Source organism: Coregonus lavaretus (genome assembly GCF_964263955.1).
Source record: "Coregonus lavaretus genome assembly, chromosome: 30".
Taxonomy (NCBI): Eukaryota; Metazoa; Chordata; class Actinopteri; order Salmoniformes; family Salmonidae; genus Coregonus; species Coregonus lavaretus.
This window is the reverse complement of record NC_140017.1, coordinates 15,370,693-15,396,576: the sequence shown is the minus strand read 5'-3', so window position 1 is coordinate 15,396,576 and position 25,884 is coordinate 15,370,693. Positions and strand designations below refer to the sequence as shown.

The window sequence follows — 25,884 nt, the reverse complement described above, 5'->3', positions numbered from 1 at the left end:
GTGGAGTTTAAAAGAGATTGCATCATCTGTGGATCTGTTGAGGCGGTATGTAAATTGGAGTGGGTCTAGGGTTTCTGGGATAATGGTGTTGAAGTGAGCCATGACCAGCCTTTCAAAGCATTTCATGGCTACAGACGTGAGTGCTACAGGTCTGTAGTCATTTATGCCGGTTACCTTAGTGTTCTTGGGCACAGGGACTATGGTGGTGAAACATGTTGGTATTACAGACTCAGTCAGGGACAGGTTGAAAATGTCAGTGAAGACACTTGCCAGTTGGTCAGCGTATGCTCGGCGTATACGTCCTGGTAATCCGTCTGGCACTGCGGCCTTGTGAATGTTGACCTGTTTAAAGGTTTTACTCACATCTGCTACGTCGTCTGGAACAGCTGATGCTCTCATGTATGCTTCAAGCAAAGAAGGAATTTAGCTCGTCTGGTAGGCTCGTGTCACTGGGTAGCTCGCGGCTGTGCTTCCCTTTGTAGTCTGTAATAGTTTGCAAGCCCTTCCACATCCGACGAGCGTCGGAGCAGGTGTAGTACGATTTGCCTGTTTGATGGTTAGTCTGAGGGCATAGCAGGATTTCTTATAAGCGTCCGTGTCCGGCAGCTCTACCCTTTAGCTCAGTGCGGCTGTTGCTTGTAATCCATGGCTTCTGGTTGGGGTATGTACGTACGGTCACTGTGGGGACGACGTCATCGATGCACTTATTGATGAAGCCACTAGGAGCGCCGCCTCTGGATGAGCGCGTTCCTGTTTGCTTATGGCCTTATACAGCTCATTGAGTGCGGTCTTAGTGCCAGCATCGGCTTGTGATGGTAAATAGACAGCTACGAAAAATATAGATGAAAACTTGTCTTGGTAAATAGTGTGGTCTACAGCTTATCATGAGATACTCTACCTCACCTAAGCAAAACCTTCCTTAATATTAGATTTCATAAACCAGCTGTTGTTTACAAATATACACAGACCGCCACCCCTTGTCTTACCGGAGGTGGCTTGTCTATCTTGCCGATGCAGCGTAAACCCCGCCAGCTGTATGTTATCCATGTCGTCGTTCAGCCACGACTCAGTGAAACATAAGATATTACCGTTTTTAATGTCCCGTTGGTAGGATATTCATGGTCGTAGCTCGTCTATTTTGTTATCCAATGATTGTACGTTGGCTAATAGGACTGATGGTAGAGGCAGATTATCCACTCGCTGTCGGATCCTTACAAGGCACCCCGACCTACGTCCCCGATATCTCCGTCTCTTTCTCCTGCGAATGACGGGGATTTGGGCCTTGTCGGGTGTCTGAAGTAAATCGTTCGCGTCTGACTCGTTAAAGAAAAAATCTTCGTCCAGTACGGGTTGCGTAATCGCTGTCCTGATATCCAGAAGCTATTTTCGGTCATAAGAGACGGTGGCAGAAACATTATGTATAAAATAAGTTACAAATAACGCAAAACAACACACACAATAGCACAATAGGTCAGAATTCCGTAAAACAGCAGCCATCTCCTCCGGCGCCATTTCATCTGACCTTGACCCAGGGAGGCGCCTCACTTTCCAACTAGATGGAGTTTATCCCTCGTTCAGTCTTTAAGTCACTTTCTCTCTCTGATATAATTTTATAAAACACAATCTAATGGACTCACTTTCTCATCAGTAGCTCTTCTCTCTCTCTCTTGTTCGCACATTCCTGTCTCGCGTTCTCTTTTCTCTTCGGAGCAACTTAGTCTCACTGAGTGGAGAGTGACCAGAGGACATTATGCTATAGTCCTGAATGTGTGGAGTGGACTGGTCATCTCTTACATTTACATTTACGTCATCTCTTCAGCCCTGGCTTCATATTAACAAAATGAATTTCTGCATACTCTGCATTTCAGTTTCACATTGCCATTAACCAGCGATTGCAGCTGGCTGGCATTGTTTTCAGATAAGGCTGATATGTCACTCTGTGGGTAACCGTGATAGCGTCGTGAATCTCTTGTCATCTATGTCTCTTAAACAAAGCCCTATCTGTGTAGGTCAGCCTCACTGTAGTATAGGCTCAGAGTAGTAGACTATAGGCTACACACAGTACAGTGCAGTGAATTGTTTTCCATGTTTGCAATGTGTAATCGTTTCAATCGGAGAGGTCCACAATCAAGCTAGGACCTGCTTCCCTGGCAATAGAAAGGCCTTGTGTACACAGCTTGGCGGGGGATTGTGGGTAATGGGCTGGCCACATTTCACCTCTGCTTTAACTGTTGCACAACGTGAAAATAGAATAATGAATTGTGGGTGCAAAACAAGAAAAAAGTGCTGATGTTGCATTATGCAGGCATAACCCTGGAATATTATAAGTGAATGAGACAGTGCTTTTGTTCCTGCCGGTGAATAGGCCCTGCCACTGTATGCATGAAAAGAACAACACTGAATGTGCAGACTGAGCAAAGACAGCGTTGACTGCCATTTTGATACTAATATTATCAATTTTTCTATTTCACACCAACCTTTCTAAGTTGCTCTGCACAAGATAGATATTAGCCTAGGGGGCCCACTTTTACCTCAATGTTTACATGTGGTCATACAAGTGCTTGACAGTATGATTTCATTTTTGTTTTGATGATGGTAACATACCATAGGCTAATTACAGGGCTAAGCACGGCAACATTACCTTGCAAATTACAATGTGTAAGATGTAGCTATGTGATTCATACATCCACGTTCACAACCAAACGGAGCTTCTTTGAAATTGGAGACTATTGGTTGAAGAGTTTGGTTTATTATTTCATCTCCCAGGTCCTTTGATGTGTGGACCTACTACGTTGAGGCGCAGCCCTCCCTGGGCTGCTAGGCTTTGTGTGGTTTTCTGTTTGCACTGGAGAGAGCTCTAGAGCAGGGATGGGCAACTCCAGTCCTCGGGGGGCCGGAGTGGTGTCACACTTTTTCCCCATCCCTAGCAAACACAGCTGATTTAAACTAATTGCATTCTAAACTGAAGGTCATGATTATTATTAGGTGTGTTAGCTGGGGCAAAAGGACTGGAGTTTCCCATCCCTGCTCTAGAGGCAAGCCCACTAGTTCCTGGGACCAGCAGCACAATAACATACTGTGACATCTCTCGCAACACAACTCTTATAGCAGTTGCATAAGGCATTACTTCCTCTCCCTGGCACCTGCCAAGTTTGTCATCACATTGTATGAGTACACTTTCTGGGTTTGTTTAAGGTTGACTCGGCATCAACTGCAGACAGACTGTGGGTGGAATGGACAGTTTTGTTAAGATCACATGTTTAAACTGAGACTCAGCGGTATGACATTACCACAAGCAGCAGGATGAATTGCATATATTGCAAATGAACGCAATGCAAGATGATGCACTCACAGTCACACAGAGTACCTGCGCATGTGCATGGGCTTCACTAAGCTACAACGTGATAGCAGCCGGACAAAAACAGCAGAGAAGTTTAGCCTCACTCTTTTTTGCTCTTAGTTGTTGCGGAGGTTAGCCCCATAATGTTGTTTACTTTGTGAATTGCTGACTCTACCTTTAACTTGATTGACCGATTCAGTTAACATGAACTCTCCTAATTTGAAATGTAATTGTTTTGTTTCTCAACTGACTCAGCATAGCTTGATATGTCAAACATGCTTGTTAGCTTAGTTTGACAAGATGTTTGAATAGCCCCCAAGTCATTCTGCAATGAAAGCCCTGGCTTGTCAACCCCTGCAGTGTGCTTTAGGCTCAACTAAAGATAACCATTATTACGACTATTGAGTTGCAAGCTGGAAGCTTAGGAAATGAATCTCATATAGTTCTCTCTTTTTCTTGGCCTATGTGACGGCATGTATTTATGATGAGATTTTTAGGGAGGTCCTTCTCTCTGACTGTCAACAAAGTCCAGACAGACAGATTATTTCAGATGTAGTGTTGGCTATCAAAGCACTTTGAACTGACTGACTCCTGTATCCCAGTGGAAGCTCACGTTCACTCCTTTATCATTGACCTTTCCACATTCCTCAGCCAGACCTGGAAGTCTGCATGGATTGGCTAAGGCAGCAAGGGCTTTGTTTGAACCCAGCTTCTGGATTGGTTAGTATCTGACATGTCAAGCCCCATTTCACATTCACACTGTATTGTTAGGGTGTTTTCACATATAGAGAACTGTTCTCTTTGTATCCACACTACCCTTGCCTTTGAATGAGGACTCAACTCTTTTGACAGTTCACTTCACATATTTTGTGGTCTGAGTCCTCTTTGCATTCACATTTCTATGTTTAGAAAGAAACCAAGATATTTTCCTAACATTCACTCAATGGACTCTGGGTTTTTACAAAGTGCAGGACAAGCCATTCCAACAGAATGTGTTATCAGACAGCTAGATATACCTACTTACATTTTGGAATGTAATAGATTGCATTTAGTAAAAGATCAGACATAATAATTGTAATCAGAAGATACTATTAACATGTAAATGTTATTGGTAACATAATAAATAGCAGAAGAATAACTGCAGATGAAATGCTGTAATTGAAAATTGTACACCCCTTTAATAGGGTGTTAGGGGTCAAAATGAAACATTGTTTCTGGTGTTATACTTTGTATTCCATGTTATAGAGCAGTTTATCAGGAACACAGAACACTTTAGTTTATGAGGTTAGGATTTACCATTGCTGAGGTCTTATTTTCACCTGATCAGAAAAGGTTGCGGACAGGTCAATGATAATCCCTTGTCAAAAAGGCACGAAAACACCCGTCTGAATTCTTAATTTCAACACGTTTAGTCCAATATCTTAAGATAGTGGTCATATTGTTATGACATTTTCAGGGTTGATGTAGAACACATGTTCAATATTCAAATAAAATATGTATGAAATTAATATGCAATATTATGCAAATGAGGCAGTACGGAATACATAATTACAGTAACTTAAGCCCAATAATTTAAGGTAGGGTGGTTATTATTAACACATCATGCTTTATGCAAAACGGAAGAGTTTGTAACAATTTGAAACAATTTATGAAATGAGAGAACTACTTTTTATATTACTTTATGCTAATTAGTGTATTCGGACCCCTTCACTTTTTCCACATTTTATTACGTTACAGCCTTATTCTAAAATGGATTAAAAAATAATAATAATCTTCGATCTACACACAATACCCCATAATGACAAAGCAAAAACAAGTTATGACATTTTTGCAAATGTATTACAAATTAAAAACTGATATCACATATACATAAGTATTCAGACCCTTTACTCAGTTCTTTGTTGAAGCAACCTCGAGTCTTCTTGGGTATGACGCTACAAGCTTGGCACACCTGTATTTGGGGAGTTTCTCCCATTCTTCTCTGCAGATCCTCTCAAGCTCTGTCAGGTTGGATGGGGAGCATCACTGCACAGCTATCTTCAGGTCTCTCCAGAGTTGTTAGATCGGGTTCAAGTCCGGGCTCTGACTGGGCCACTCAAGGACATTCAGAGACTTGTCCCAAAGCCACTCCTGCGTTGTTTTGGCTGTGTGCTTAGGGTCGTTGTCCTGTTGGAAGGTGAACCCTCGCCCCAGTCTGAGGTCCTGAGAGCTCTGGAGCAGATTTTCATCAAGGATCTCTCTGTACTTTGCTCCGTTCACATTTGCCTCGATCCTGACTAGTCTCCCAGTTGCTGCCACTGAAAAACATCCCCACAGCATGATGCTGCCACCACCATGCGTCACCGTAGGGATAGTGCCAGGTTTCCTCCAGACGTGACACTTGGCATTCAGGCCAAAGAGTTCAATCTTGGTTTCATCAGACCAGAGAATCTTGTTTCTCATGGTCTGAGAGTCCTTTAGGTGCCTTTTGGCAAACTCAAAGTGGGCTGTCATGTGCCTTTTTACCTTTTACCACTTCCTTATTAACCGAGTCACTGGTGCTTCCTGCTTTAGTTTTTGCTTATAAGCAGGAATCAGGAGGATAGAGTTATGGTCAGATTTGCAAAATGGAGGGCGAGGGAGAGCTTTGTACACGTCTCTGTGTGTGGAGTAAAGGTGGTCTAGAGTTTTTTTTTTTTTCTCCTTGGTTGCACATTTAACATGCTTGTAGAAATGAGGTAGAACGGATTAAGTTTCCCTGCATTAAAGTCCCCGGCCACTAGGAGCGCTGCCTCTGGATGAGCGTTTTCCTGTTTTCTTATGGCCTTATACAGCTCATTGAGTGCAATCTTAGTGCCAGCATCGGTTTGTGGTGGTAAATTAAACGGCTACGAAAAATATAGAAACTCTCTTGGTAAATAGTGTGGTCTACAGCTTATCATGAGATACTCTACCTCAGGCGAGCAAAACCTCGAGACTTCCTTCGTATTAGATTTTATGGACCAGCTGTTGTTTACTAATATAAACAGATCACCACCCCTTGTCTTACCGGAGTCAGCCGTTCTATCCTGCCGATGTAGCGTATATCCCGCCAGCTGTATGTCATCCATGTCGTAATTTATTTTCAAATGATTTAACATTTGCTAATAGGATTGATGGAAGAAGCAGTTTACTCGCTCGCCGTCGGATCCTTACAAGGCGCCCCGACCTACGTCCATGACATCTCCGTCTCTTTCTCATGTGAATGACGGGGATTTGGGCCTTGTCGGGTGTCTGTAGAATATCCTTCACGTCCGACTCTTTGAAGAAAAAATATTTGTTCAGTACGAGGTGAGTAATCGCTGTCCTGAAATCCAGAAGCTCTTTTTGGTCAGAAACATATTACAAATAACGCGAAAAACCACACATAATAGTACAATTGGTTAGAGGGCTGTAAAACGGCAGCCATCTTCTTCTTGGCATTGCGCATGGTGATCTTAGGCTTGTGTGCGGCTGCTCGGCCATGGAAACCCATTTCATGAAGCTCCAGACAAACAGTTCTTGTGCTGACGTTGTTTCCAGAGGCAGTTTGGAACTCGGTAGTGAGAGTTGCAACCGATGACAGACGATTTTTACACGCTACGTGCTTCAGCACTCAGTGGTCCCTGTGTGGCCTACCACTTCGCGGTTGAGACGTTGTTGCGCCTAGATGTTTCCACTTCACAATAACAGCACTTACAGTTGATTGGGGCAGCTCCAGCAGGGCAGAAATTTGACGAACTGACTTGTTGGAAAGGTGGCATCCTGTGACGGTGCCACATTGTGTGTGTGTGTGTGTGTGTATGTATATATATATATAAAGTATGTGGACACCCCTTCAAATTAGTGGATTTGGCTATTTCAGCCACACCCATTGCTGACAGGTGTATAAAATCGAGCACACAGCCATGCAATCTCCATAGACAAACATTGGCAGTAGAATGGCCCGTAACTGTAATGTATATGGGAATATATATATGTGTGTGTGTGTGTGTGTGTGTGTAAGTATTCCCCTGCACATTAGCAGCAATGGCAGTCAAAGGGGAGCATTACAATTCTTCTTGATGACATTTGCTTCATCAGCATTAAGGACGTTTGCTTACACTATGAACAGTTTTGATGGAGGAAGCTACTATGCATGTTTTTGGTCCGAGAAGCCTTTCTTCACTGTTTGCTTGTGTTCATCCGCTGACAATCCTGTTCAAATTAGCAGTCACTCTGGGTATTTCACAAGATGCCATTAAAGTCTTGATAAGACAGTGCTATAATAAATAAACGAGTACATTAGTATTTACCAGTAGTTGAACATTCCTGTTTCCCACTGCTGTGCCTAAGTCAAGCTTTCAGCTTGGTCGTGTCATATAATAGATTACATAATAATCTTGAGAATGATTTATGTCTTGCTTTTCAATCACAATGACTAGTAAGAAGAGGAGTGATCATTCGTCATTGATCAGACACCATAGCTAGTGGGCGTTCCGGGATTTGAAAGAGTAAGACGTGACTCTAATTTTACCCCTTTTTCCCGGTGACGTCATGATACTGGCCCGCATTAGTGAAACCATCGGAATGCGACAATTTATCCTAGAGGTTTACAGTTCTGTTTAGGAAAAAGTTATTCATAAATCGTTCTGTCATAAACGTACCGTTTTGGATAAATTACGGCATGTGCACTAACAGCAGCTCTTTATCGATTTGTAACGCTGCGGAAATAACTTCCTGATCTCACTTTGGGGAGTCTTTTCTCATAGAGCGAGGCTGCATGGATGCTTTTTTTCCAGGTTTGTTCTCATGCGTGATCGTGAAATGATATCAGGTGGATTGTATCGCGTTGGGTAGACCTTCTGGTGAGTAAATCGAAGGCAAAGTTGTTGTTTTACTGTCGCTATTCATTGTTTTCATAGTTATTCTTACTTCAAAATAGCGAATAGAAGCTAACCTAATGCTTCTCGACCGTGAGAAATTTAATCCCCGCTGCAAAATGAATCTTTATACTTCTGAGGTCTAAACTCACTCATACGGTTAGCCGCCAACCTACTTCAAACACGTTATTATAGCGGTCAAATCCAACAAATGCATTAATAATAAACACAGTGATTTCTCACTACACATTTCGCTACACATAATCTGTACCAGCAGCGTGTGGTATTCCAGACATCTGGTATCTATTTACTCCTCCCATCTGACATTTGGTTCATAAACCTGCTCATATCTGTTATTTTTAAAGAAATGTAGATTTATGTTGCTATACAATCATGAAACACTACTTCCCTAGTGTTTATTGACATGTAAACAACTGTCAGTGAAATTGAGAGAGGTAGGCTACACCCTGAAGTAAATATATTTTTCAGACAGTAGCTTTCATCTCTTTGGTAGTGTGTTTGCAAGCTATAGCCTAACGCACATGTTTGTTATGCTTTCTTTTGTTTCAAAGTAATGAAAACAATGGTGTAGTTATTTAGTTGGATCTGACACTGTCAGTATAGTCACTGCGTGTAGGCCAAGTGCTAGTGTATTGGAAGCTGGGACTCTTATCTTAATTCCTACATTTACTGTAATTGCTCACAGACCTACTCCTCGTTTGTTTTGCTGCAAATTGCACCCCAACACCAGGCTTGGTAAACAACAACAGATAGGCAAGACTGATGAGAAGCGCTCTGGCTGGAATCGGGGGTCGGCTCCAAGGTCACACTGTGTTTGCACTGCACTTCGTAAATCTAGGAATCTCAGTCAGAGGGAGAATTCTGTTAGTTAGCACTTCTGACTCATCACTGGGCAGTAAGCTAAACCTCAAATGAAAGGGTGGAGCACGTCCACAAACATCTAGACTAGGCTACATCATGATAAGTTGACAGAATTATTGATGCTACAGGCAGTGATGCGGGACAAAGTGAGACAAATCCCTGAAGATGTTACCTCATTTTGTGTGACCTCATCACCTCTGAACCCAGGTGCAACTCATCTGCATAGTGTCCGCGATGACATAACCTACTGCGTTTGCATTCAGGAGGGAGTGCAACACACTGAACATTGCAGATAGAATAGAATATAGTTGGCATGACATGATTCATTATCATGTCAAAGGCATGTGTGTGTTGTACTATACAATATAGGTGTATTTCTGTATGAACACAAGGTTTTGCAACGTTGAACAATGGTGAGACAATTTAAGCCAGGTGCGTACTCTTATTATATTATCTGACATAAACGTGCATTTGGAATAGTGATTAGCTATGACTTTCTCATACAGTTTATCTCTTAAGAAGCCTTCCTGGAAATAAGTCATCACTTAAATCTATCTTTGGGTTTGAAATGTGTTTACATGTCCTTTAACCCCCAAGTGTAGTCCTTCTAAAATGGTATGTGAGATATGCCTAAATGGGACAGAGGAAAACCAGTTGAGTTAGCAGAATAAGGCAGTTGACAACTAGAAGTGCCGTTGTCCCGGTCTGTGTGTTGACAGTGCAGTCTGAATGATGAGGCGCTTTCCTGTTAATGGCCGCTGCGTCAGTCATGCCTTACTGTTTATCCTCCTCCAAAGTGGGCATGCCCTGAGCACAATTGTTTTAATGTTAACTACTTTGACCGAGAGCCCCGCATTAGCCCATCACATAGTTAAAATGAGGTGTTTTGTGTTGCTACAGTACAGAGTTGACACACATGGCTGTGCCTGGAGTCAAGTGGACCACCCCTTGTGCTTGGACAGACAGTAGCTCTCTGGCCATGACCCATCTGGGTCTACGCTGCCACAGAGGTGCCTTTCTTGCTGCTCACTGGTGCATAATAGTATGCTAATGTAATGTGAGAGACTCCAAAACCGGGATGGCGTGTCATGAACTTCAGTTTTTTGTTCACTGTGGGTGGTTGCAGCTCTACTCTCTTCATACACAGAGGGAAATAGTCAATGAATGGTAGTGATATAAGCTAGGCTTTATGACCGCTTTACTGACAGACAGGAAGAAGAAAATTGAGTGCATGGACACCTGTCTCTCTCTTCCCCAGCTACCTGCTCTGTAGGGGGAAGTGTAGAACACGGAAGAGAGAGGTCTGTGTCCTGGGGCCTTCTGGGGGAGGGGCTACTACAGCTGCTGCTGCTGCAGTCACTCTCAGCTGGGCCTCATCTGTTCAAACCTGTCTCACCGGTGCACTGCCCACAGACTGCTGTCTGAGCTCCACCATGTGGTTTGTGGTGCTTTCCACTTTCATTCAGTCACTTATCCTAGGCATATGCCATATTATTGCTGTTTTCATGACAAACCCAAGTTCTCAAGCAGATCATAATGCAACTCAACTCTGTCAGTCTCTCTGACTCAAGAGTTATTGAATATCAGTTTGGACATGTTTTCGTCATCTCAGTAGTTTCTGATGGTATTTGGCCTTCTGACATTGAATAGTCCTTTTTCCTTGGCTGCACTAAAAATATTTTCCCCCATCATTGCTTGGCTCCACTAAGGCAGGGTTCCAGAGGAGCAACCGAATACTTCAGCAAACCACTTTACAAGCCTGTCAGCAAGATTAATTTATGTGGGGCTCTGTGGTTGCTGCTCAGTATGTTTCCCATTCAATCAGTTTTTGTAAACCGATAACTCATCTAGCAGTTTTTCTAAACAAATAAATAATCTAGCAGTGCTGTCAGTAGCCGCCGCCTTATTTGATATAGTCATCATGCTGACTTGTGCGTTCAACTGACCAGCAGTAGTGGCTTTTAAATAGTTAATGGAAAGCCCATGTTGACCTCTCATCTCTGGCCCTTTGTACAGCTTAGTGCAGATGGGTGGATGATTCCATTACACTTCAAACACTCACTGAGTCAGTTCTGCTTTATGGGCCAGTCAGGTGGTATCCCTCAGCCCCTCGCCAAGCACCCCTTCCCTGCAGCTTGGGTGGGTCTAGGACCGTGGTCAGGAACGGGCAGCATATTGCAGGCTGGCAGCCCAGTGTTTGAATTCAGGGAGCGCCTCCTCTCTGATATCTAAAGCGAGAGAAGGAATCCAGAATTTCAAAAGTGTGTTTGAGTGTAGAGAAAATAATTGTGGGAAAATGTGCTAGTGAAGGAAAAGGGAAGTCATTTTTCTCTGCAGCTGGGGGCCTCTGAGTAGTACTTACCTGACTAATACATGTTTTGGCTCTGAAACAATTGCTGCTACTTGTATAAGGAGGTGGGAGGTGTCCCTACAAATTATACTGTCATATTCTGTCAACTTTACATACACGGTTGTGTACTCTGATTGTGTCTCTGTGCATTTGCCAAAGGACATTCACTCAGTGTGATTTTGTGTTAGTCTATATGAAAAGGTTTTCAGAGACGCTCAATAGTCTGAAGTTTGTCAATGGCTGCATGGCAGATCAAGTTTTCATATGTTAGTCTCTCAGCGCTGTTGAAAAGAAACAGGACATCCTTGATATTATCACTTATTATCACCATGAACTGCTGATGTGTTTATCACTGTTCCAAAGTCATTCCTGGGTGTATTCACTAGGAAACAAACAGAAGCAAACAGACCGAAACGGGGAGGGAGCAACCTGGAATTGTCAAATAAGAAACTTGTTTTTTGTTGCAAACCGTTTATCCTTGCAAAATGTTTATCCTCTCTGTGTTCCAGGTCTGATGCCCGGCTGCCGCCATGTTCACTAAGAAGAAGAAGCCCCGCGTCCAGATCTCGGCGCCCTCCAACTTCGAGCACCGCGTGCACACAGACTTTGACGAGCAGGAACAGAAGTTTGTGGGGTTGCCGCGGCAATGGCAGTCTCTGATCGAGGACACGGCCAAGAGGCCCAAGCCCTTCATCGACGTTACCATCATCACCACGGTGGAGCCCCGCAAGGTCAGGGGTCATGAAAATGGGACGTGGGAGGAAAGGGGCGTGTCACAAACAGGAAATTATGTTTTCACTGTAGGGTCATTCTCTGTTGACAAATATTGAGAAGTTGTAATTTGAGAGAATGCCATGGCAAAAGGTGTGATGGTCATGCACTCAAAAAGATGTCGCATGAAGCTTACTTATTTTTGTTTTTAAAAATTATCTGCATCAGGGAAAGCGTACACAGAAGTTCCGGCTTTGCGGCCTTCTTCAGTGTGTAGGCCATGGGAAAGGGCACTAAACTATAACTGTCTCAGATTACTGTACGTCAGATTTGGATCACAGTCTGAATGCACAGAACCTAACCAGTTAACATGATTGTCTTCTTTCCTAAACAATAAACACAGCAAAGGCAAAAGACAGCACTGAAAATAGAATCTGCCGGTCATCATTTCTCTTTTTAGACTGAAGCTGTGACAGTCCAGGAAGTCTCTCTTGTCCTGACCGATCTGATCTTCACTCCTCCTTACTGGGTGTCTCTGTCTCTCCCTCCTGTAGACCATAGTGCGGGGTAGTAAGATCGCTGTGGACGGCTCGCTGACATGGCTGCTGGATGAGTTTGACACCATGTCGGTGACCCGCTCCAACTCCCTGAGGCGAGGAAGCCCCCCCATCCAGCCCCGCAGAGACTCAGGATCCTCGGGGGGAGGAGGCCATGAGAACGGGGACCTGGCCCACCGGCCACACCACCACCCAGATCACTATGGAGACATCAGAGACAGGTACAGTGTCGGCAGAAGGGGGCCAGGGGGTATTCAGATCTCACCTGTAAAATGACTCTGAGGAAACGTTTCCACCACTCCAGAGAGATGTAACCTGTTTACCGTGTCTCTGTTGCACTAGGGAGTGGCCCAGGCCGGACCAGTTTGCTGGTGGAGACCCCCGGCTGCCCCAGCGGGTACCACGCTCTCAGAGAGAGGACGGCCGGCCACAGCAGCATCCCCGGGGTCAGGAGCCAGGCAGCAGGCACCGAGAGAGGGAGCGCCCTGGCCCACCCCCTCCCCCGCCAAAGCCCAGAAACATGGACCCACAGGATCACCACGACCAGGTAGTCCGCAGGGAAGGGCCCAGCGACAAGAGGCCCAAGTCCAGCTACACGGGCAGGGACGGCAGCCCCCAGTCGCCCCGGGATAAGAGGCCTCTCTCGGGGCCCAACATCCGTATGCCTAACCTGCCTGTCACAGAGGAGGTGATCAAGACAGCACAGCAGAGCAGCAGGCCGTTCAACACCTACCCTCGCGCTGACAGTGAAGGAGGAAGGAGCCCCCCCAGCCAGGTACTGACTGGCTGCTAGGTGAACGCCAGGACATTGGGAGATATGAAGAGAATGGAAACCAGTGTAGCTAATGTTCTATTGTCTGTCTCTGACAGACGTCTCCGACATAAAAGTGTTGTTCATACAGTGTCATCATTTTCTCTCCCTTCTAGGAGCTGAAGCCAGCCCGACCACACGAAGCTCCGCCACACAACGGTCCCTCTAGTGCCCCCAGCCGAGGCGAGGGCAAAGCTCCACAGAAGGGCCAGCTACGAGGGGACCCCCACCACACCTCCCACCCTGTCCTGGGCCCTGAGCCCCCCCATGGCCACCAGCAGCAGAAGGCTCCTGTTCCCCGCCCCCCGGCCCCTGCCCTACCACCACAGCAGGCCCTCTCGCACCAGAGGGAGCCCCAGCGGGTGTCCCATGAGCAGTTCCGCGCCGCGCTGCAGATGGTGGTGGACCCAGGAGACCCACGCACTTACCTGGACCACTACATCAAGATCGGAGAGGGCTCCACCGGCATTGTATGCATTGCCACCATCAAGAGCACCGGCAAACTGGTGGCCGTCAAGAAGATGGACCTGCGCAAGCAGCAGCGCCGGGAGCTGCTATTCAATGAGGTGGGGACGATGGTCACTGTAATGGACTTGGATGGGAGTCTTGTTTTAGTACCTGTATTGACTTGAACAGAATGCAATTGAGATGATGGAGGTTTTAAGATTGTGGATATTCTGGGAATACAGGCCGTGAATTTATAAGCTATTAGTTGTGTGATTCATAACCTTTTATAGTGGCATTGGCTATTACAGAGCTGATTTGCTAACGTTTGAAAGATTTGTCCTGCGTGGAGGGAGCGGTTCATGCATATCTTTGCAGGGGTGTAATGAGTGATGTCATATGCCGCGTAATCTCCCACGGTGTCCTTAGTGACGCTGGTTCCTGTGCTCTCCAGGTGGTGATCATGCGGGACTATCACCATGACAACGTGGTGGAGATGTACAACAGCTACCTGGTGGGAGATGAACTCTGGGTCGTCATGGAGTTCCTGGAGGGAGGGGCTCTAACTGACATCGTCACACACACCAGGTGGGTATCTGTTGATCTGTCTGTTGATCTGCGGTTAGTGCTACCCTAAACCCTAACCATTTAAAATTTCAACTTCAATGGGGTGATGTCAGAGTTGGACATACCAAGGATCCCGGATAGCAATGACCGTTGATCTGCTGCTTTGACCAGCAGGACCATAGACTATGGTAGGGCTGCCCAACCCTCTTCCTGTAGCTATACCGTCCTGTAGGTTTTCAGTCCCACCCTAACCTAACATACCTGATTCAGCTAGTTAAGGTTTTGGTGAGCAGCTAATAAGTAGAATAAGGTGGTTAAATAGATTTGAACTGAACCTACAGGATGGTAGATCTCCAGGAAGAGGCATGGGCAGCCCTGGGCTATGGTGATTAGATTTAATATTGTCTGTATTTCATACCAGTCATATAGCATTCAATTGCTCATATCTTAGCTGTTTTTACAATACAAGCAATGGTAACCACTCAAAATGTTTTTTGTTGAGTTATTTGTTTCACCACTAGGTGGCAGTGTCGCATAGCTACACCCTCATGTCAATGCATTGCAATCTGTTATTTCTCTGTCAACTCTGAGTGCTAATGACCTGTGTGTGTGTGTCCAGGATGAACGAGGAGCAGATAGCCACAGTGTGTCTGTCTGTGCTGAAGGCTCTGTCAGTGCTGCACACCCAGGGTGTCATCCACAGGGACATCAAGAGTGACTCCATCCTGCTCACCCACGACGGCAGAGTACGTACACTTAACTCCAGAGGTTAAAGTTCTCTGTGACTCAACTCAGACAGCTGTGTGTAGCCTACTGTAGCTTCTGGCAAAGACATGCAAAGCCTATACTTTATCACTTAGGATGGAACTTTTCAGTGCTACTATTTTTGCCATTTAATGTTGTTATTAAAACACAATCAAACACCCCATAGTAGAATAGTTTACCTAGTTACCTAGTCGGCTTGTTGTTGCGTGTTCTATGTGAGATAAATATTCCTGTCGAGGCACATTGAAGTTGCGAGAGCCATAGGAGGGAAACGTGTATTCTGACAAGCAGTCAATGCACAACAATTCTTAATGCAATTGCGGAAAGCACTTTTGAAAGCAGTTTTGGGAAATGTATTTTGAAAACCGTTTTATTTCTCTACTCCTTTAGTTGCGCGTGGCATAGTTTTACAAATGCAGTTTTACAATTGGAGTTTCAAGCGTGGTTTAGGGGCAGCTGCACAACAGAGCACTTAAAGGGGCATTGTCGTCTTAAAAGGGCAATGACACTTTGTAATAGATGTGGTCCTCTGTAGCTCAGCTGGTTGAGCACGGCGCTTGTAACGCCAAGGTAGTGGGTTCGATCCCCGGGACCACCCATACACAAAAAAAATGTATGCACGCATGACTGTAAGTCGCTTTGGATAAAAGCGTCTGCTAAATGGCATATTATTATTATTATTATTATTATTATTATTATTATTATTATTATTATTATTTTTAAAAAGCACATTTTTCGATTGAATAATTGATATATTCATATTTATAATAAAATAATAACAACAATCAGGATGTTGTGTCCAATGGGGTAAATGCAGATGGACAAACCCCATGCTTTAGCCTATGTAAATGTTATAGCCATGCTTCATCAGTTGGGCTACAGGTGATAATGCTTATTGCTAATAGCCCATCTGATAATATAGACTATGCATAGGTTATATGCACATGGTCCAATATGTTAAAATAACTAACATTTGTACCAATACGTTATTGGGCCTATTTCTGGAGGTAGAAATTATATTTTAGATGGTGTCGGCATCATGTTATTTTCAATAATTTTGGAGTAGAATGTCCTTTCAAAAAGTCACCAGAACTGAGCTCAACCCTTCTACATAAAAATGATCCTGGGTAGGACCTAAGCAAGTGGACGGGAATTGGTCCAACATGATGGTCATGTCTTTCTTACATGAAAGGGAGGTTCACTTGGCCCCAGACAATTGATCTGAGATCGATCTAAGTTTCAGTCATGGGATTTTTTGTTGCTTTAACCCCTGCCTAACTCTCACCCCAACTCTACATCACTACCTCCCTCATAGACAATTACAGTGGGGAAAAAAAGTATTTAGTCAGCCACCAATTGTGCAAGTTCTCCCACTTAAAAAGATGAGAGAGGCCTGTAATTTTCGTCATAGGTACACGTCAACTATGACAGACAAAATGAGGAGAAAAAAATTCAGAAAATCACATTGTAGGATTTTTTATGAATTTATTTGCAAATTATGGTGGAAAATAAGTATTTGGTCAATAACAAAAGTTTCTCAATACTTTGTTATATACCCTTTGTTGGCAATGACACAGGTCAAACGTTTTCTGTAAGTCTTCACAAGGTTTTCACACACTGTTGATGGTATTTTGGCCCATTCCTCCATGCAGATCTCCTCTAGAGCAGTGATGTTTTGGGGCTGTCGCTGGGCAACACGGACATTCAACTCCCTCCAAAGATTTTCTATGGGGTTGAGATCTGGAGACTGGCTAGGCTGATGGAAGGAGGTTTTCACTCAATCTCATGATACATGGCCCCATTCATTCTTTCCTTTACACGGATCAGTCGTCCTGGTCCCTTTGCAGAAAAACAGCCCCAAAGCATGATGTTTCCACCCCCATGCTTCACAGTAGGTATGGTGTTCTTTGGATGCAACTCAGCATTCTTTGTCCTCCAAACACGACTAGTTGAGTTTTTACCAAAAAGTTATATTTTTGGTATTTTGGTTTCATCTGACCATATGACATTCTCCCAATCCTCTTCTGGATCATCCAAAAAAACTCGAGCAAACTTCAGACGGGCCTGGACATGTACTGGCTTAAGCAGGGGGACACGTCTGGCACTGCAGGATTTGAGTCCCTGGCGGCGTAGTGTGTTACTGATGGTAGGCTTTGTTACTTTGGTTCCAGCTCTCTGCAGGTCATTCACTAGGTCCCCCCGTGTGGTTCTGGGATTTTTGCTCACCGTTCTTGTGATCATTTTGACCCCACGGGGTGAGATCTTGCGTGGAGCCCCAGATCGAGGGAGATTATCAGTGGTCTTGTATGTCTTCCATTTCCTAATAATTGCTCCCACAGTTGATTTATTCAAACCAAGCTGCTTACCTATTGCAGATTCAGTCTTCCCAGCCTGGTGCAGGTCTACAATTGTGTTTCTGGTGTCCTTTGACAGCTCTTTGGTCTTGGCCATAGTGGAGTTTGGAGTGTGACTGTTTGAGGTTGTGGACAGGTGTCTTTTATACTGATAAGTTCAAACAGGTGCCATTAATACAGGTAACGAGTGGAGGACACAGGAGCCTCTTAAAGAAGAAGTTACAGGTCTGTGAGAGCCAGAAATCTTGCTTGTTTGTAGGTGACCAAATACTTATTTTCCACCATAATTTGCAAATAAATTCATAAAAAATCCTACAATGTGATTTTCTGGATTTTCTTTTCTCAATTTGTCTGTCATAGTTGACGTGTACCTATGATGAAAATTACAGGCCTCTCTCATCTTTTTAAGTGGGAGAACTTGCACAATTGGTGGCTGACTAAAAACTTTTTTCCCCCACTGTATAAGACTAGAGTATGTACACCTAACTCCCTCACCACAACCCAACCATGCTTCATACACAATGATATTATAATTTTCCATGGCAAAAACACAAAATAGACTAAAACTTGCTGTATGATATAAGATATTGTGTGATATAAGCCTAGCTTTGGAAAATAAATAATGTGACTGAGTGACAAAAGAAGGCTCTGTGTATCCAACAGTAGAATGTCTGATTCATGTTTTGTTTCTTTGCCATGATATACCTCAGAGTATTGGGATACTGGTATCGTGACAACCCTCTCCATACCACCCAGTCATAACAGGCGAAACGATATGAAACCATCTGTCAAAATGAAGATATGGGAAAGAGGAACTTGTTGCAGTCATGTTTGTTCCCAAAGTATTGTAATATATGAGAGGTAATGGAGGGCTTGAAGCTCACACTGTTAATTTAGTTCTTACTTTACCCGACAACAGTTTGTACATGATGCAACAGTTTGATCTTTCATTGAGCCCAACTGTCAACCTCAAGCCCCCTGAAGTCACTTGTAGCTGTCATGGTTAGCATGCTAAGGGCTCCACTTAGCTCTTATTGTGGTTGAACCAAGGGGAAGTGAAGTCAGTCACCCTCAGCTGTTTCTCGGCAGAAGAGGGTGGAGCCCTTAGCACCAGTGCATTTGCGTGTGTCTGTATTCACTGCATGTTTAATTTCCCCTTACCAATTCAAAGCATGCTTTAGTCAGTGAGCACAGTTCTTCAGAAGTCACCATTGGCAGACAGGATATTTATCCACCCAGGCATTGCAAAGGTTTTCTCAGAAAACTGTGGGAGGTGTTCTGCTTTGATTTGTAGTACTATAAAGCAGGACATTGCTAGATAGAGGATTGTTCTTTGTACACAAAGGGTTGAGCCTGTCAATCTACAGTGAAGGAAAAAAAGTATTTGATCCCCTGCTGATTTTGTACATTTGCCCACTGACAAAGACATGATCAGTCTATAATTTTAATGGTAGGTTTATTTGAACAGTGAGAGACAGAATAACAACAAAAAAATCCAGAAAAACGCATGTAAAAAATGTTAGAAATTGATTTGCATTTTAATGAGGGAAATAAGTATTTGACCCCTCTGCAAAACATTACTTAGTACTTGGTGGCAAAACCCTTGTTGGCAATCACAGAGTTCAGATGTTTCTTGCAGTTGGCCACCAGGTTTGCACACATCTCAGGAGGGATTTTGTCCCACTCTTTGCAGATCTTCTCCAAGTCATTAATGTTTAGAGGCTGACGTTTGGCAACTTGAACTTTCAGCTCCCTCCACAGATTTTCTATGGGATTAAGGTCTGGAGACTGGCTAGGCCACACCAGGACCTTAATGTGCTTCTTCTTGAGCCACTCCTTTGTTGCCTTGGCCGTGTGTTTTGGGTCATTGTCATGCTGGAATACCCATCCACGACCCATTTTCAATGCCCTGGCTGAGGGAAGGAGGTTCTCACCCAAGATTTGATGGTACATGGCCCCGTCCATCGTCCCTTTGATGCGGTGAAGTTGTCCTGTCCCCTTAGCAGAAAAACACCCCCAAAGCATAATGTTTCCACCTCCATGTTTGACGGTGGGGATGGTGTTCTTGGGGTCATAGGCAGAATTCCTCCTCCTCCAAACACGGCGAGTTGAGTTGATGCCAAAGAGCTCGATTTTGGTCTCATCTGACCACAACACTTTCACCCAGTTCTCCTCTGAATCATTCAGATGTTCATTGGCAAACTTCAGACGGTCCTGTATATGTGCTTTCTTGAGCAGGGGGACCTTGCGGGCACTGGTAACACACTACGGCGTAGTGTGTTACCAATTGTTTTCTTGGTGACTATGGTCCCAGCTGCCTTGAGATCATTGACAAGATCCTCCTGTGTAGTTCTGGGCTGATTCCTCACCGTTCTCATGATCATTGCAACTCCACGAGGTGAGATTTTGCATGGAGCCCCAGGCCAAGGGAGATTGACAGTTATTTTGTGTTTCTTCCATTTGCGAATAATCGCACCAAATGTTGTCACCTTCTCACCAAGCTGCTTGGCAATGGTCTTGTAGCCCATTCCAGCCTTGTGTAGGTCTACAATCTTGTCCCTGACATCCTTGGAGAGCTCTTTGGTCTTGGCCATGGTGGAGAGTTTGGAATCTGATTGATTGCTTCTGTGGACAGGTGTCTTTTATACAGGTAACAAACTGAGATTAGGAGCACTCCCTTTAAGAGTGTGCTCCTAATCTCAGGTCATTACCTGTATAAAAGACACCTGGGAGCCAGAAATCTTTCTGATTGAGAGGGGGTCAAATACTTATTTCCCTCATTAAAATGCAAATCAATTTATAACATTTTTGACATGCGTTTTTCTGGATTTTGTTGTTGTTATTCTGTCTCTCACTGTTCAAATAAACCTACCATTAAAATTATAGACTGATCATTTTTTGTCAGTGGGCAAACGTACAAAATCAGCAGGGGATCAAATACTTTTTTCCCTCACTGTATAACACACAACGTCCATGTCAGCTGAAAAGTCTGAAATGTAGTCATTTGCAAAGATAGCAGTATTTTTTTTTTAGAATGTAAGTTTTTCCCCTACAAATAATTTAAGTACATTTTCAAAGCTTTTGATCAACAGTTACTCAGGTGTCCTAATCTCAGCGGTGACATTATTTAGAAAATACCCTGTATGTGTGAATAGTAGTGTAGCTCTGACCCTCTCCTCTGTGTCGTCGTCGTCGTCGTCCGTCCGTCCCCCCCTCCAGGTGAAGCTTTCAGACTTTGGCTTCTGCGCCCAGGTGTCTAAAGAGGTCCAGCGGCGCAAGTCCCTGGTGGGCACACCTTACTGGATGGCCCCGGAGCTCATCTCACGACTGCCCTATGGGCCTGAGGTAAGGTCCAGTTAGTTGTGTCTGTGTGCGTGCATTATAATTCTCAACTATCGCTGATCGCTGTGTGTATACAATATTCTACCCTGTAGGTGGACATCTGGTCCTTGGGGGTGATGGTGATCGAGATGGTGGACGGAGAGCCCCCCTATTTCAATGAGCCCCCCCTCAAAGCTATGAAGATGATCCGTGACAACCTACCACCCAAACTCAAGAACTTACACAAGGTACTTGGCACACTAGAAAGAGCCCATCTCTCACGCAAGGCCCCAACATGGTTAACTATGTCCCTGTTATTCAACGTTTTGAAGTTGATACTCATCCTTTGACGTTATTGTTCCTTCTCTCCGTTCCCAGGTTTCTCCTCTCCTCAAGGGCTTCCTGGACAAATTGCTGGTGCGAGACCCCACCCAGAGGGCCACAGCCAACGAGCTGCTCAAGCACCCCTTCCTGAGCAAGGCTGGCCCGCCCTCCTGCATCGTGCCTCTCATGAGGCAGAACCGCATGAGATGAGAGCAGGCGGAGGCCTCTCCCCCACTAAGTGGTAGTGTCACATGGACCCTCAACCCCCCCCCCAAGCTCACACCTCGGACTCACACTTATCTAGAGCGAGGGGGGGAGGCCAGCGGAGAAACACTGCTCAGCTCATATTAGCATTTTTACTGGTCAAGCATTTTTTAAAGAACCTTTTGAAATGAAAAGGAACTCTGTCTGTCCCTTTTCCTGTGGGAGAAAACAGTTTGACACTAGAAGGATTTATAGCTTGAGCGGTTTGGTGCAGAATGAGGCTTGGAAAGTGCTGTGGGATCATTAGACCATAAGCTGCCTGCTGGGGAGACTCACAAAAAGCACTGTTAGCATCCTAGCTGAATGGTCTGAACCATGCTTCCTCACTACAGGACTTCCTCACTACATGGCCCACACTCAACTCTATTCCGATAGACAGGACATCATAAACTACTACTGAAAGAGGACCATGCTTTTCTCTTACCACATGATGCATACAATTATTTTTTAAATGAAAATAAACACTTGGTTCCTGTTACAAACACTAAGCAAAGGTAAACACTGGAGTTGTGTTTTTCAGATGATTTTATTTTCTTTATTTTTCTTGTGTAAGTATAATGAATATAGATATCCTCTTTGTTTTCTCTATGTTGTGATTTTTTTGGTTACAGTGAGATGATTTGAAGCACTGTTCTGAGATAGAAGCTGCACTCCTGGTTGATTCCAATATATCGTATAGTTTTTGTAATAATTTTTTATTACAAGATTCATATTTTTGTTTCTTTTAATTGACCTGTGTTTAATAGGACATCATGATAAAGTGAACATCAAGGCAGAGTTTTAGCTGGTTTTTGTTCTAAAGGCTTATTTTTACTTTAGGAATTTAGTTATATAGATTGTGCTCCCTGTAACCCCTCGATCCGCTGCTGTATACCTCAACTGTTAGTCTATAGTAGTAACCACTAGGTCAATGTAAGGACAAGCCTTATGAAAGCACCACCCCTCCCGCCCGCACACCTGTATATACAGGAATCCTCCAGATTGCCTAAATAAGTAGCTTTCTCCTTAAGTTTTATTTTCTTCATTTTTCCTAATGATGCATTTCTTTAACACCTGACCTGGCCGGTCTGGACTATGTGAATGTAGTACTGAGCCACAAACAGGCTCTGTGTTTAAAGATAGAATCTGCATTAGGGGGAAACGGCGTCACTGGTGACCCCCTCCACCATTGTTATTTTTTATTTTTCTGAGCTGAGGAGCATGGTAAAAAAATAAGTACATAGTGTGCTCTTCTATCGTGCGTGCAAAGGTGTCCGGGGTGTGGGGTTGGGGGGGCGGGGGGGGGGGGGGGGGGGTGTGAGGGACAGGGACAGTGTTCGTTGTTTGCAGTTACTGCTTTGTTGTTGTAATATCGCAAATGGACGTGGCTGTTTCGCTATTAAGGATTCCAGCTTTAAGGGCTTATTAGAACAGGAAACGGACACACAAGGTAAAAATCTGCACTTAGCTGAATGAAGTGTGCAACAGCTGCTAGAACTGAACTCTTGTGTCCACAATGTAGCAATGACAGGAACTGTATGGCAGAAAACACAGACACACAGATGCCAACTCAAGTAGTAAACACTCAACGCAATCACCCACACACACTTCATGCAGGGCCCTACAAAAGGCTGCGATGCGGGTGGAATCGCGAATCCAGACATTAAAACAGAATTCAACAATATTCAAAAATGTATTGAACTTTGGTAGGAAATCAACTAAATGTATTAGAAAATGTATTATTTTGCCAAGACTATCATAAGACATAAACAAATTGCATCAGTAGAGAGCATCCAAAGAACACGAGGCCTTAGTGCACAGAAAAGAGTAGCCATTTTCAGTTGGGAAATCAGAACAGATTCCATAAGTAGACACTAACACTACATTGTGAAGTATTGTAGTGTCAAAGGTTAGTGTACTGTTAACATTCTGTCTCATGTACTTGCTTGGAGTAAATTTGAGTATTTAATATAGATTTAACTAATTGTTTTAAAATATGATTGTATTTATCACTCACTTAAACCATTTCAGTACTTTTTACTGATGCTCAAAAGGTAGTCTGATTGAATTTAAATGTGTGACAATATTCCATATTTCCAAAAGACAAGTGGAAGTCTGTTAAAAGTGACATGATTGGCAAGCCTGAATAATATGTGATCTGTCTGTGTTCCCTGTGTAAAAAAATAATGTTCTTCCAGTTTAGTTTTGCAAAAATGAGTGAAAAGATGGGCTGAAAGAATGACAATCAAAGTTAGTAAGAGTAATTCACTGTCTGCTTTTTCAACAATATTCTAAACTGATCACTTTTCAACACAAACTAATTTTCTAAACAAATCCTATTTTGATACTCATTAAAGCCATCTTTGCATACTGTATATTTCTAAATTAATAATTACCATGAAGTGATGGTACACACACTTGGTATTTCGTTTTTTATCAAATACTGTATAACGATGAATGCAAAAACAAAAAAGACTTATCATTCCTCAAACTACAGAGTTGAAGCATCTCATTAACCCCCACATGTCAGATAAGATTTCAATTGCCATTGGTTTCACTCATGTCAACTACAGTTTGCAGTGGTTGGTATGAAACCAATCACATACATTTCTCAGTTGGTATTTGACATTCATGTAGCTTCTACTTAAATGAATGGCTGTCAAGGTTAGAACGGCTTAACATAGTTTTATCGGTTTTTGTGTGTGTGTTAATGCCTTAACGTTCAGAAAAGTAACATGATCAATATTATTCCCTTTCTTTGCAATTACTGTTAATTGCAAATGTACATGATTTTACTCATCTCCAGGAGTCTCTAGTGCCTCAGAGTAAACTCATCATTGTTATCGTTGGTTTGTGTTTGTTGAGATGATGCTCAAATTCCAATTAGGAGCTGTGACTCCTACTGACTGGCCTACTTGGAAATATATTTATGTGTACATTTCTCCAACTTGCCTGTATGATATTTTTAACACTTTCTTGTACGCTAAATCATTTATGCACCAGTATTGTCAAGTTTGTGATGGTTGACAGTTTTTCTGAAGAGTCCCAACCCCCCCCTGGATTTTTGCATTTCCACTGGTTATATATATAAAAATAAAACAAACTGTATTTTTGCAAATACAGTTTTTCTAAAATGTAAGTTTTGTCATGCCCTTTTCATTGTGTATTGTGTGACCATTGAGGATGTCAACCATTTCAAAAGTTGTGTTCTAGCAATAGTCTTTCTCCTCAGATGGTACTCATTTGCTCATTGCAAAAAAAACATCTAAAGAGCCCGTGTATAGCCAGAGTCTGCTATTTACAAAAACATCCTGCAATACTGTAATAGTAAATCGAGGCTTTATCAGTGACTGCAAAAAGGGAAATAACAAAGGGAAAGGAGATACCTAGTCAGTTGCACAACTGAATGCATCCAACTGAAATGGGTCTTCCGCATTTAACCACAGTGGGAAAAGGAGAACATATTCCATCTTTAATGAGGAACGTTTTGCCCGACCACAAGGAATACATCCTATAGATAGGGCTATGCCTGTATTATGTTGTAACCCTAACAGGTGGTGAGAAAGGATATGAGGGATATATCAGTGACTATGATCACATACTGTGTAGAGTTTGGACTATGGCTTGTATATGCCACTCCCAGAGAGGTACCAGGGATTAATTTATTTTTAAATTGTGCTGCCTTATAAGAAATGAAAGACAGGGTAACTTGATGACATTACAGTTGGTTATTAATGGTCTTAGTGACACATTAATAGTTTCATCCCAGTAATTTTCAGTATAACACATAATATCATGATGAATGATGTTAGACTTGGCCTTTGGCTATATGAGGATGATAATGGTTATGATGGTGTTGATGATCGATAACATTTGGCTATGATATATGGTTTTAAATCGTCATCTATTTTAAGCCCATGTCCTATAGGTGGTTGACTGCTAATAAGTCCTTTAGTTATATTGTGTTTTAGGTACAACCAGCGTTTGTAGTTTGTCTATTTTCATATTTATTAACCTGATACATTGGTGGAGAAATATAAGGTAAAATATTACATAATACAATGTTAATGTATCTCTGGAAGGAACTAAAATATGTTGCGTTGGCGTACAAGGCACTTTTCACAGTTCTGCGAAATGTAGCTCGAATTTCCTGAATATAGCAAGGTCCAGCAGACGCGTGCTCAGGGCGGGGTTTGTGTGAAGACTCATTTTATACAGTGTTCGTATTGCATGGCCGGGTGCCCTGGGTGTCGAGGGATTTCGCTTAAGGACCAATGGAATGGTCTAAAATGAGACAACTCCGCCCACCCGGGGTACCAGGCCATGCAAAAGTGACTAGCCCAATGTCACCAGCGT

At 43.4% G+C, this 25,884-nt stretch overlaps 1 protein-coding gene across 1 annotated transcript in view; it reads left to right on the top strand.

The window, feature by feature from the left end:
- LOC311105377 (serine/threonine-protein kinase PAK 4-like) overlaps positions 1-22,326 on the top strand; it is a 28,326-nt gene extending 6,000 nt beyond the window's left edge. Inside the window, exons 2-10 of the mRNA XM_084147515.1 lie at positions 11,941-12,162; positions 12,697-12,920; positions 13,042-13,474; positions 13,627-14,076; positions 14,409-14,542; positions 15,141-15,267; positions 20,860-20,985; positions 21,075-21,209; positions 21,340-22,326. Of these exons, the coding sequence (XP_084003641.1) occupies positions 11,962-12,162; positions 12,697-12,920; positions 13,042-13,474; positions 13,627-14,076; positions 14,409-14,542; positions 15,141-15,267; positions 20,860-20,985; positions 21,075-21,209; positions 21,340-21,495 (1,986 nt within the window). The 5' untranslated portion in view covers positions 11,941-11,961 and the 3' untranslated portion in view covers positions 21,496-22,326. The remainder of the gene's footprint in view (positions 1-11,940; positions 12,163-12,696; positions 12,921-13,041; positions 13,475-13,626; positions 14,077-14,408; positions 14,543-15,140; positions 15,268-20,859; positions 20,986-21,074; positions 21,210-21,339) is intronic.
- The last annotated feature ends 3,558 nt before the right edge of the window (positions 22,327-25,884 follow it).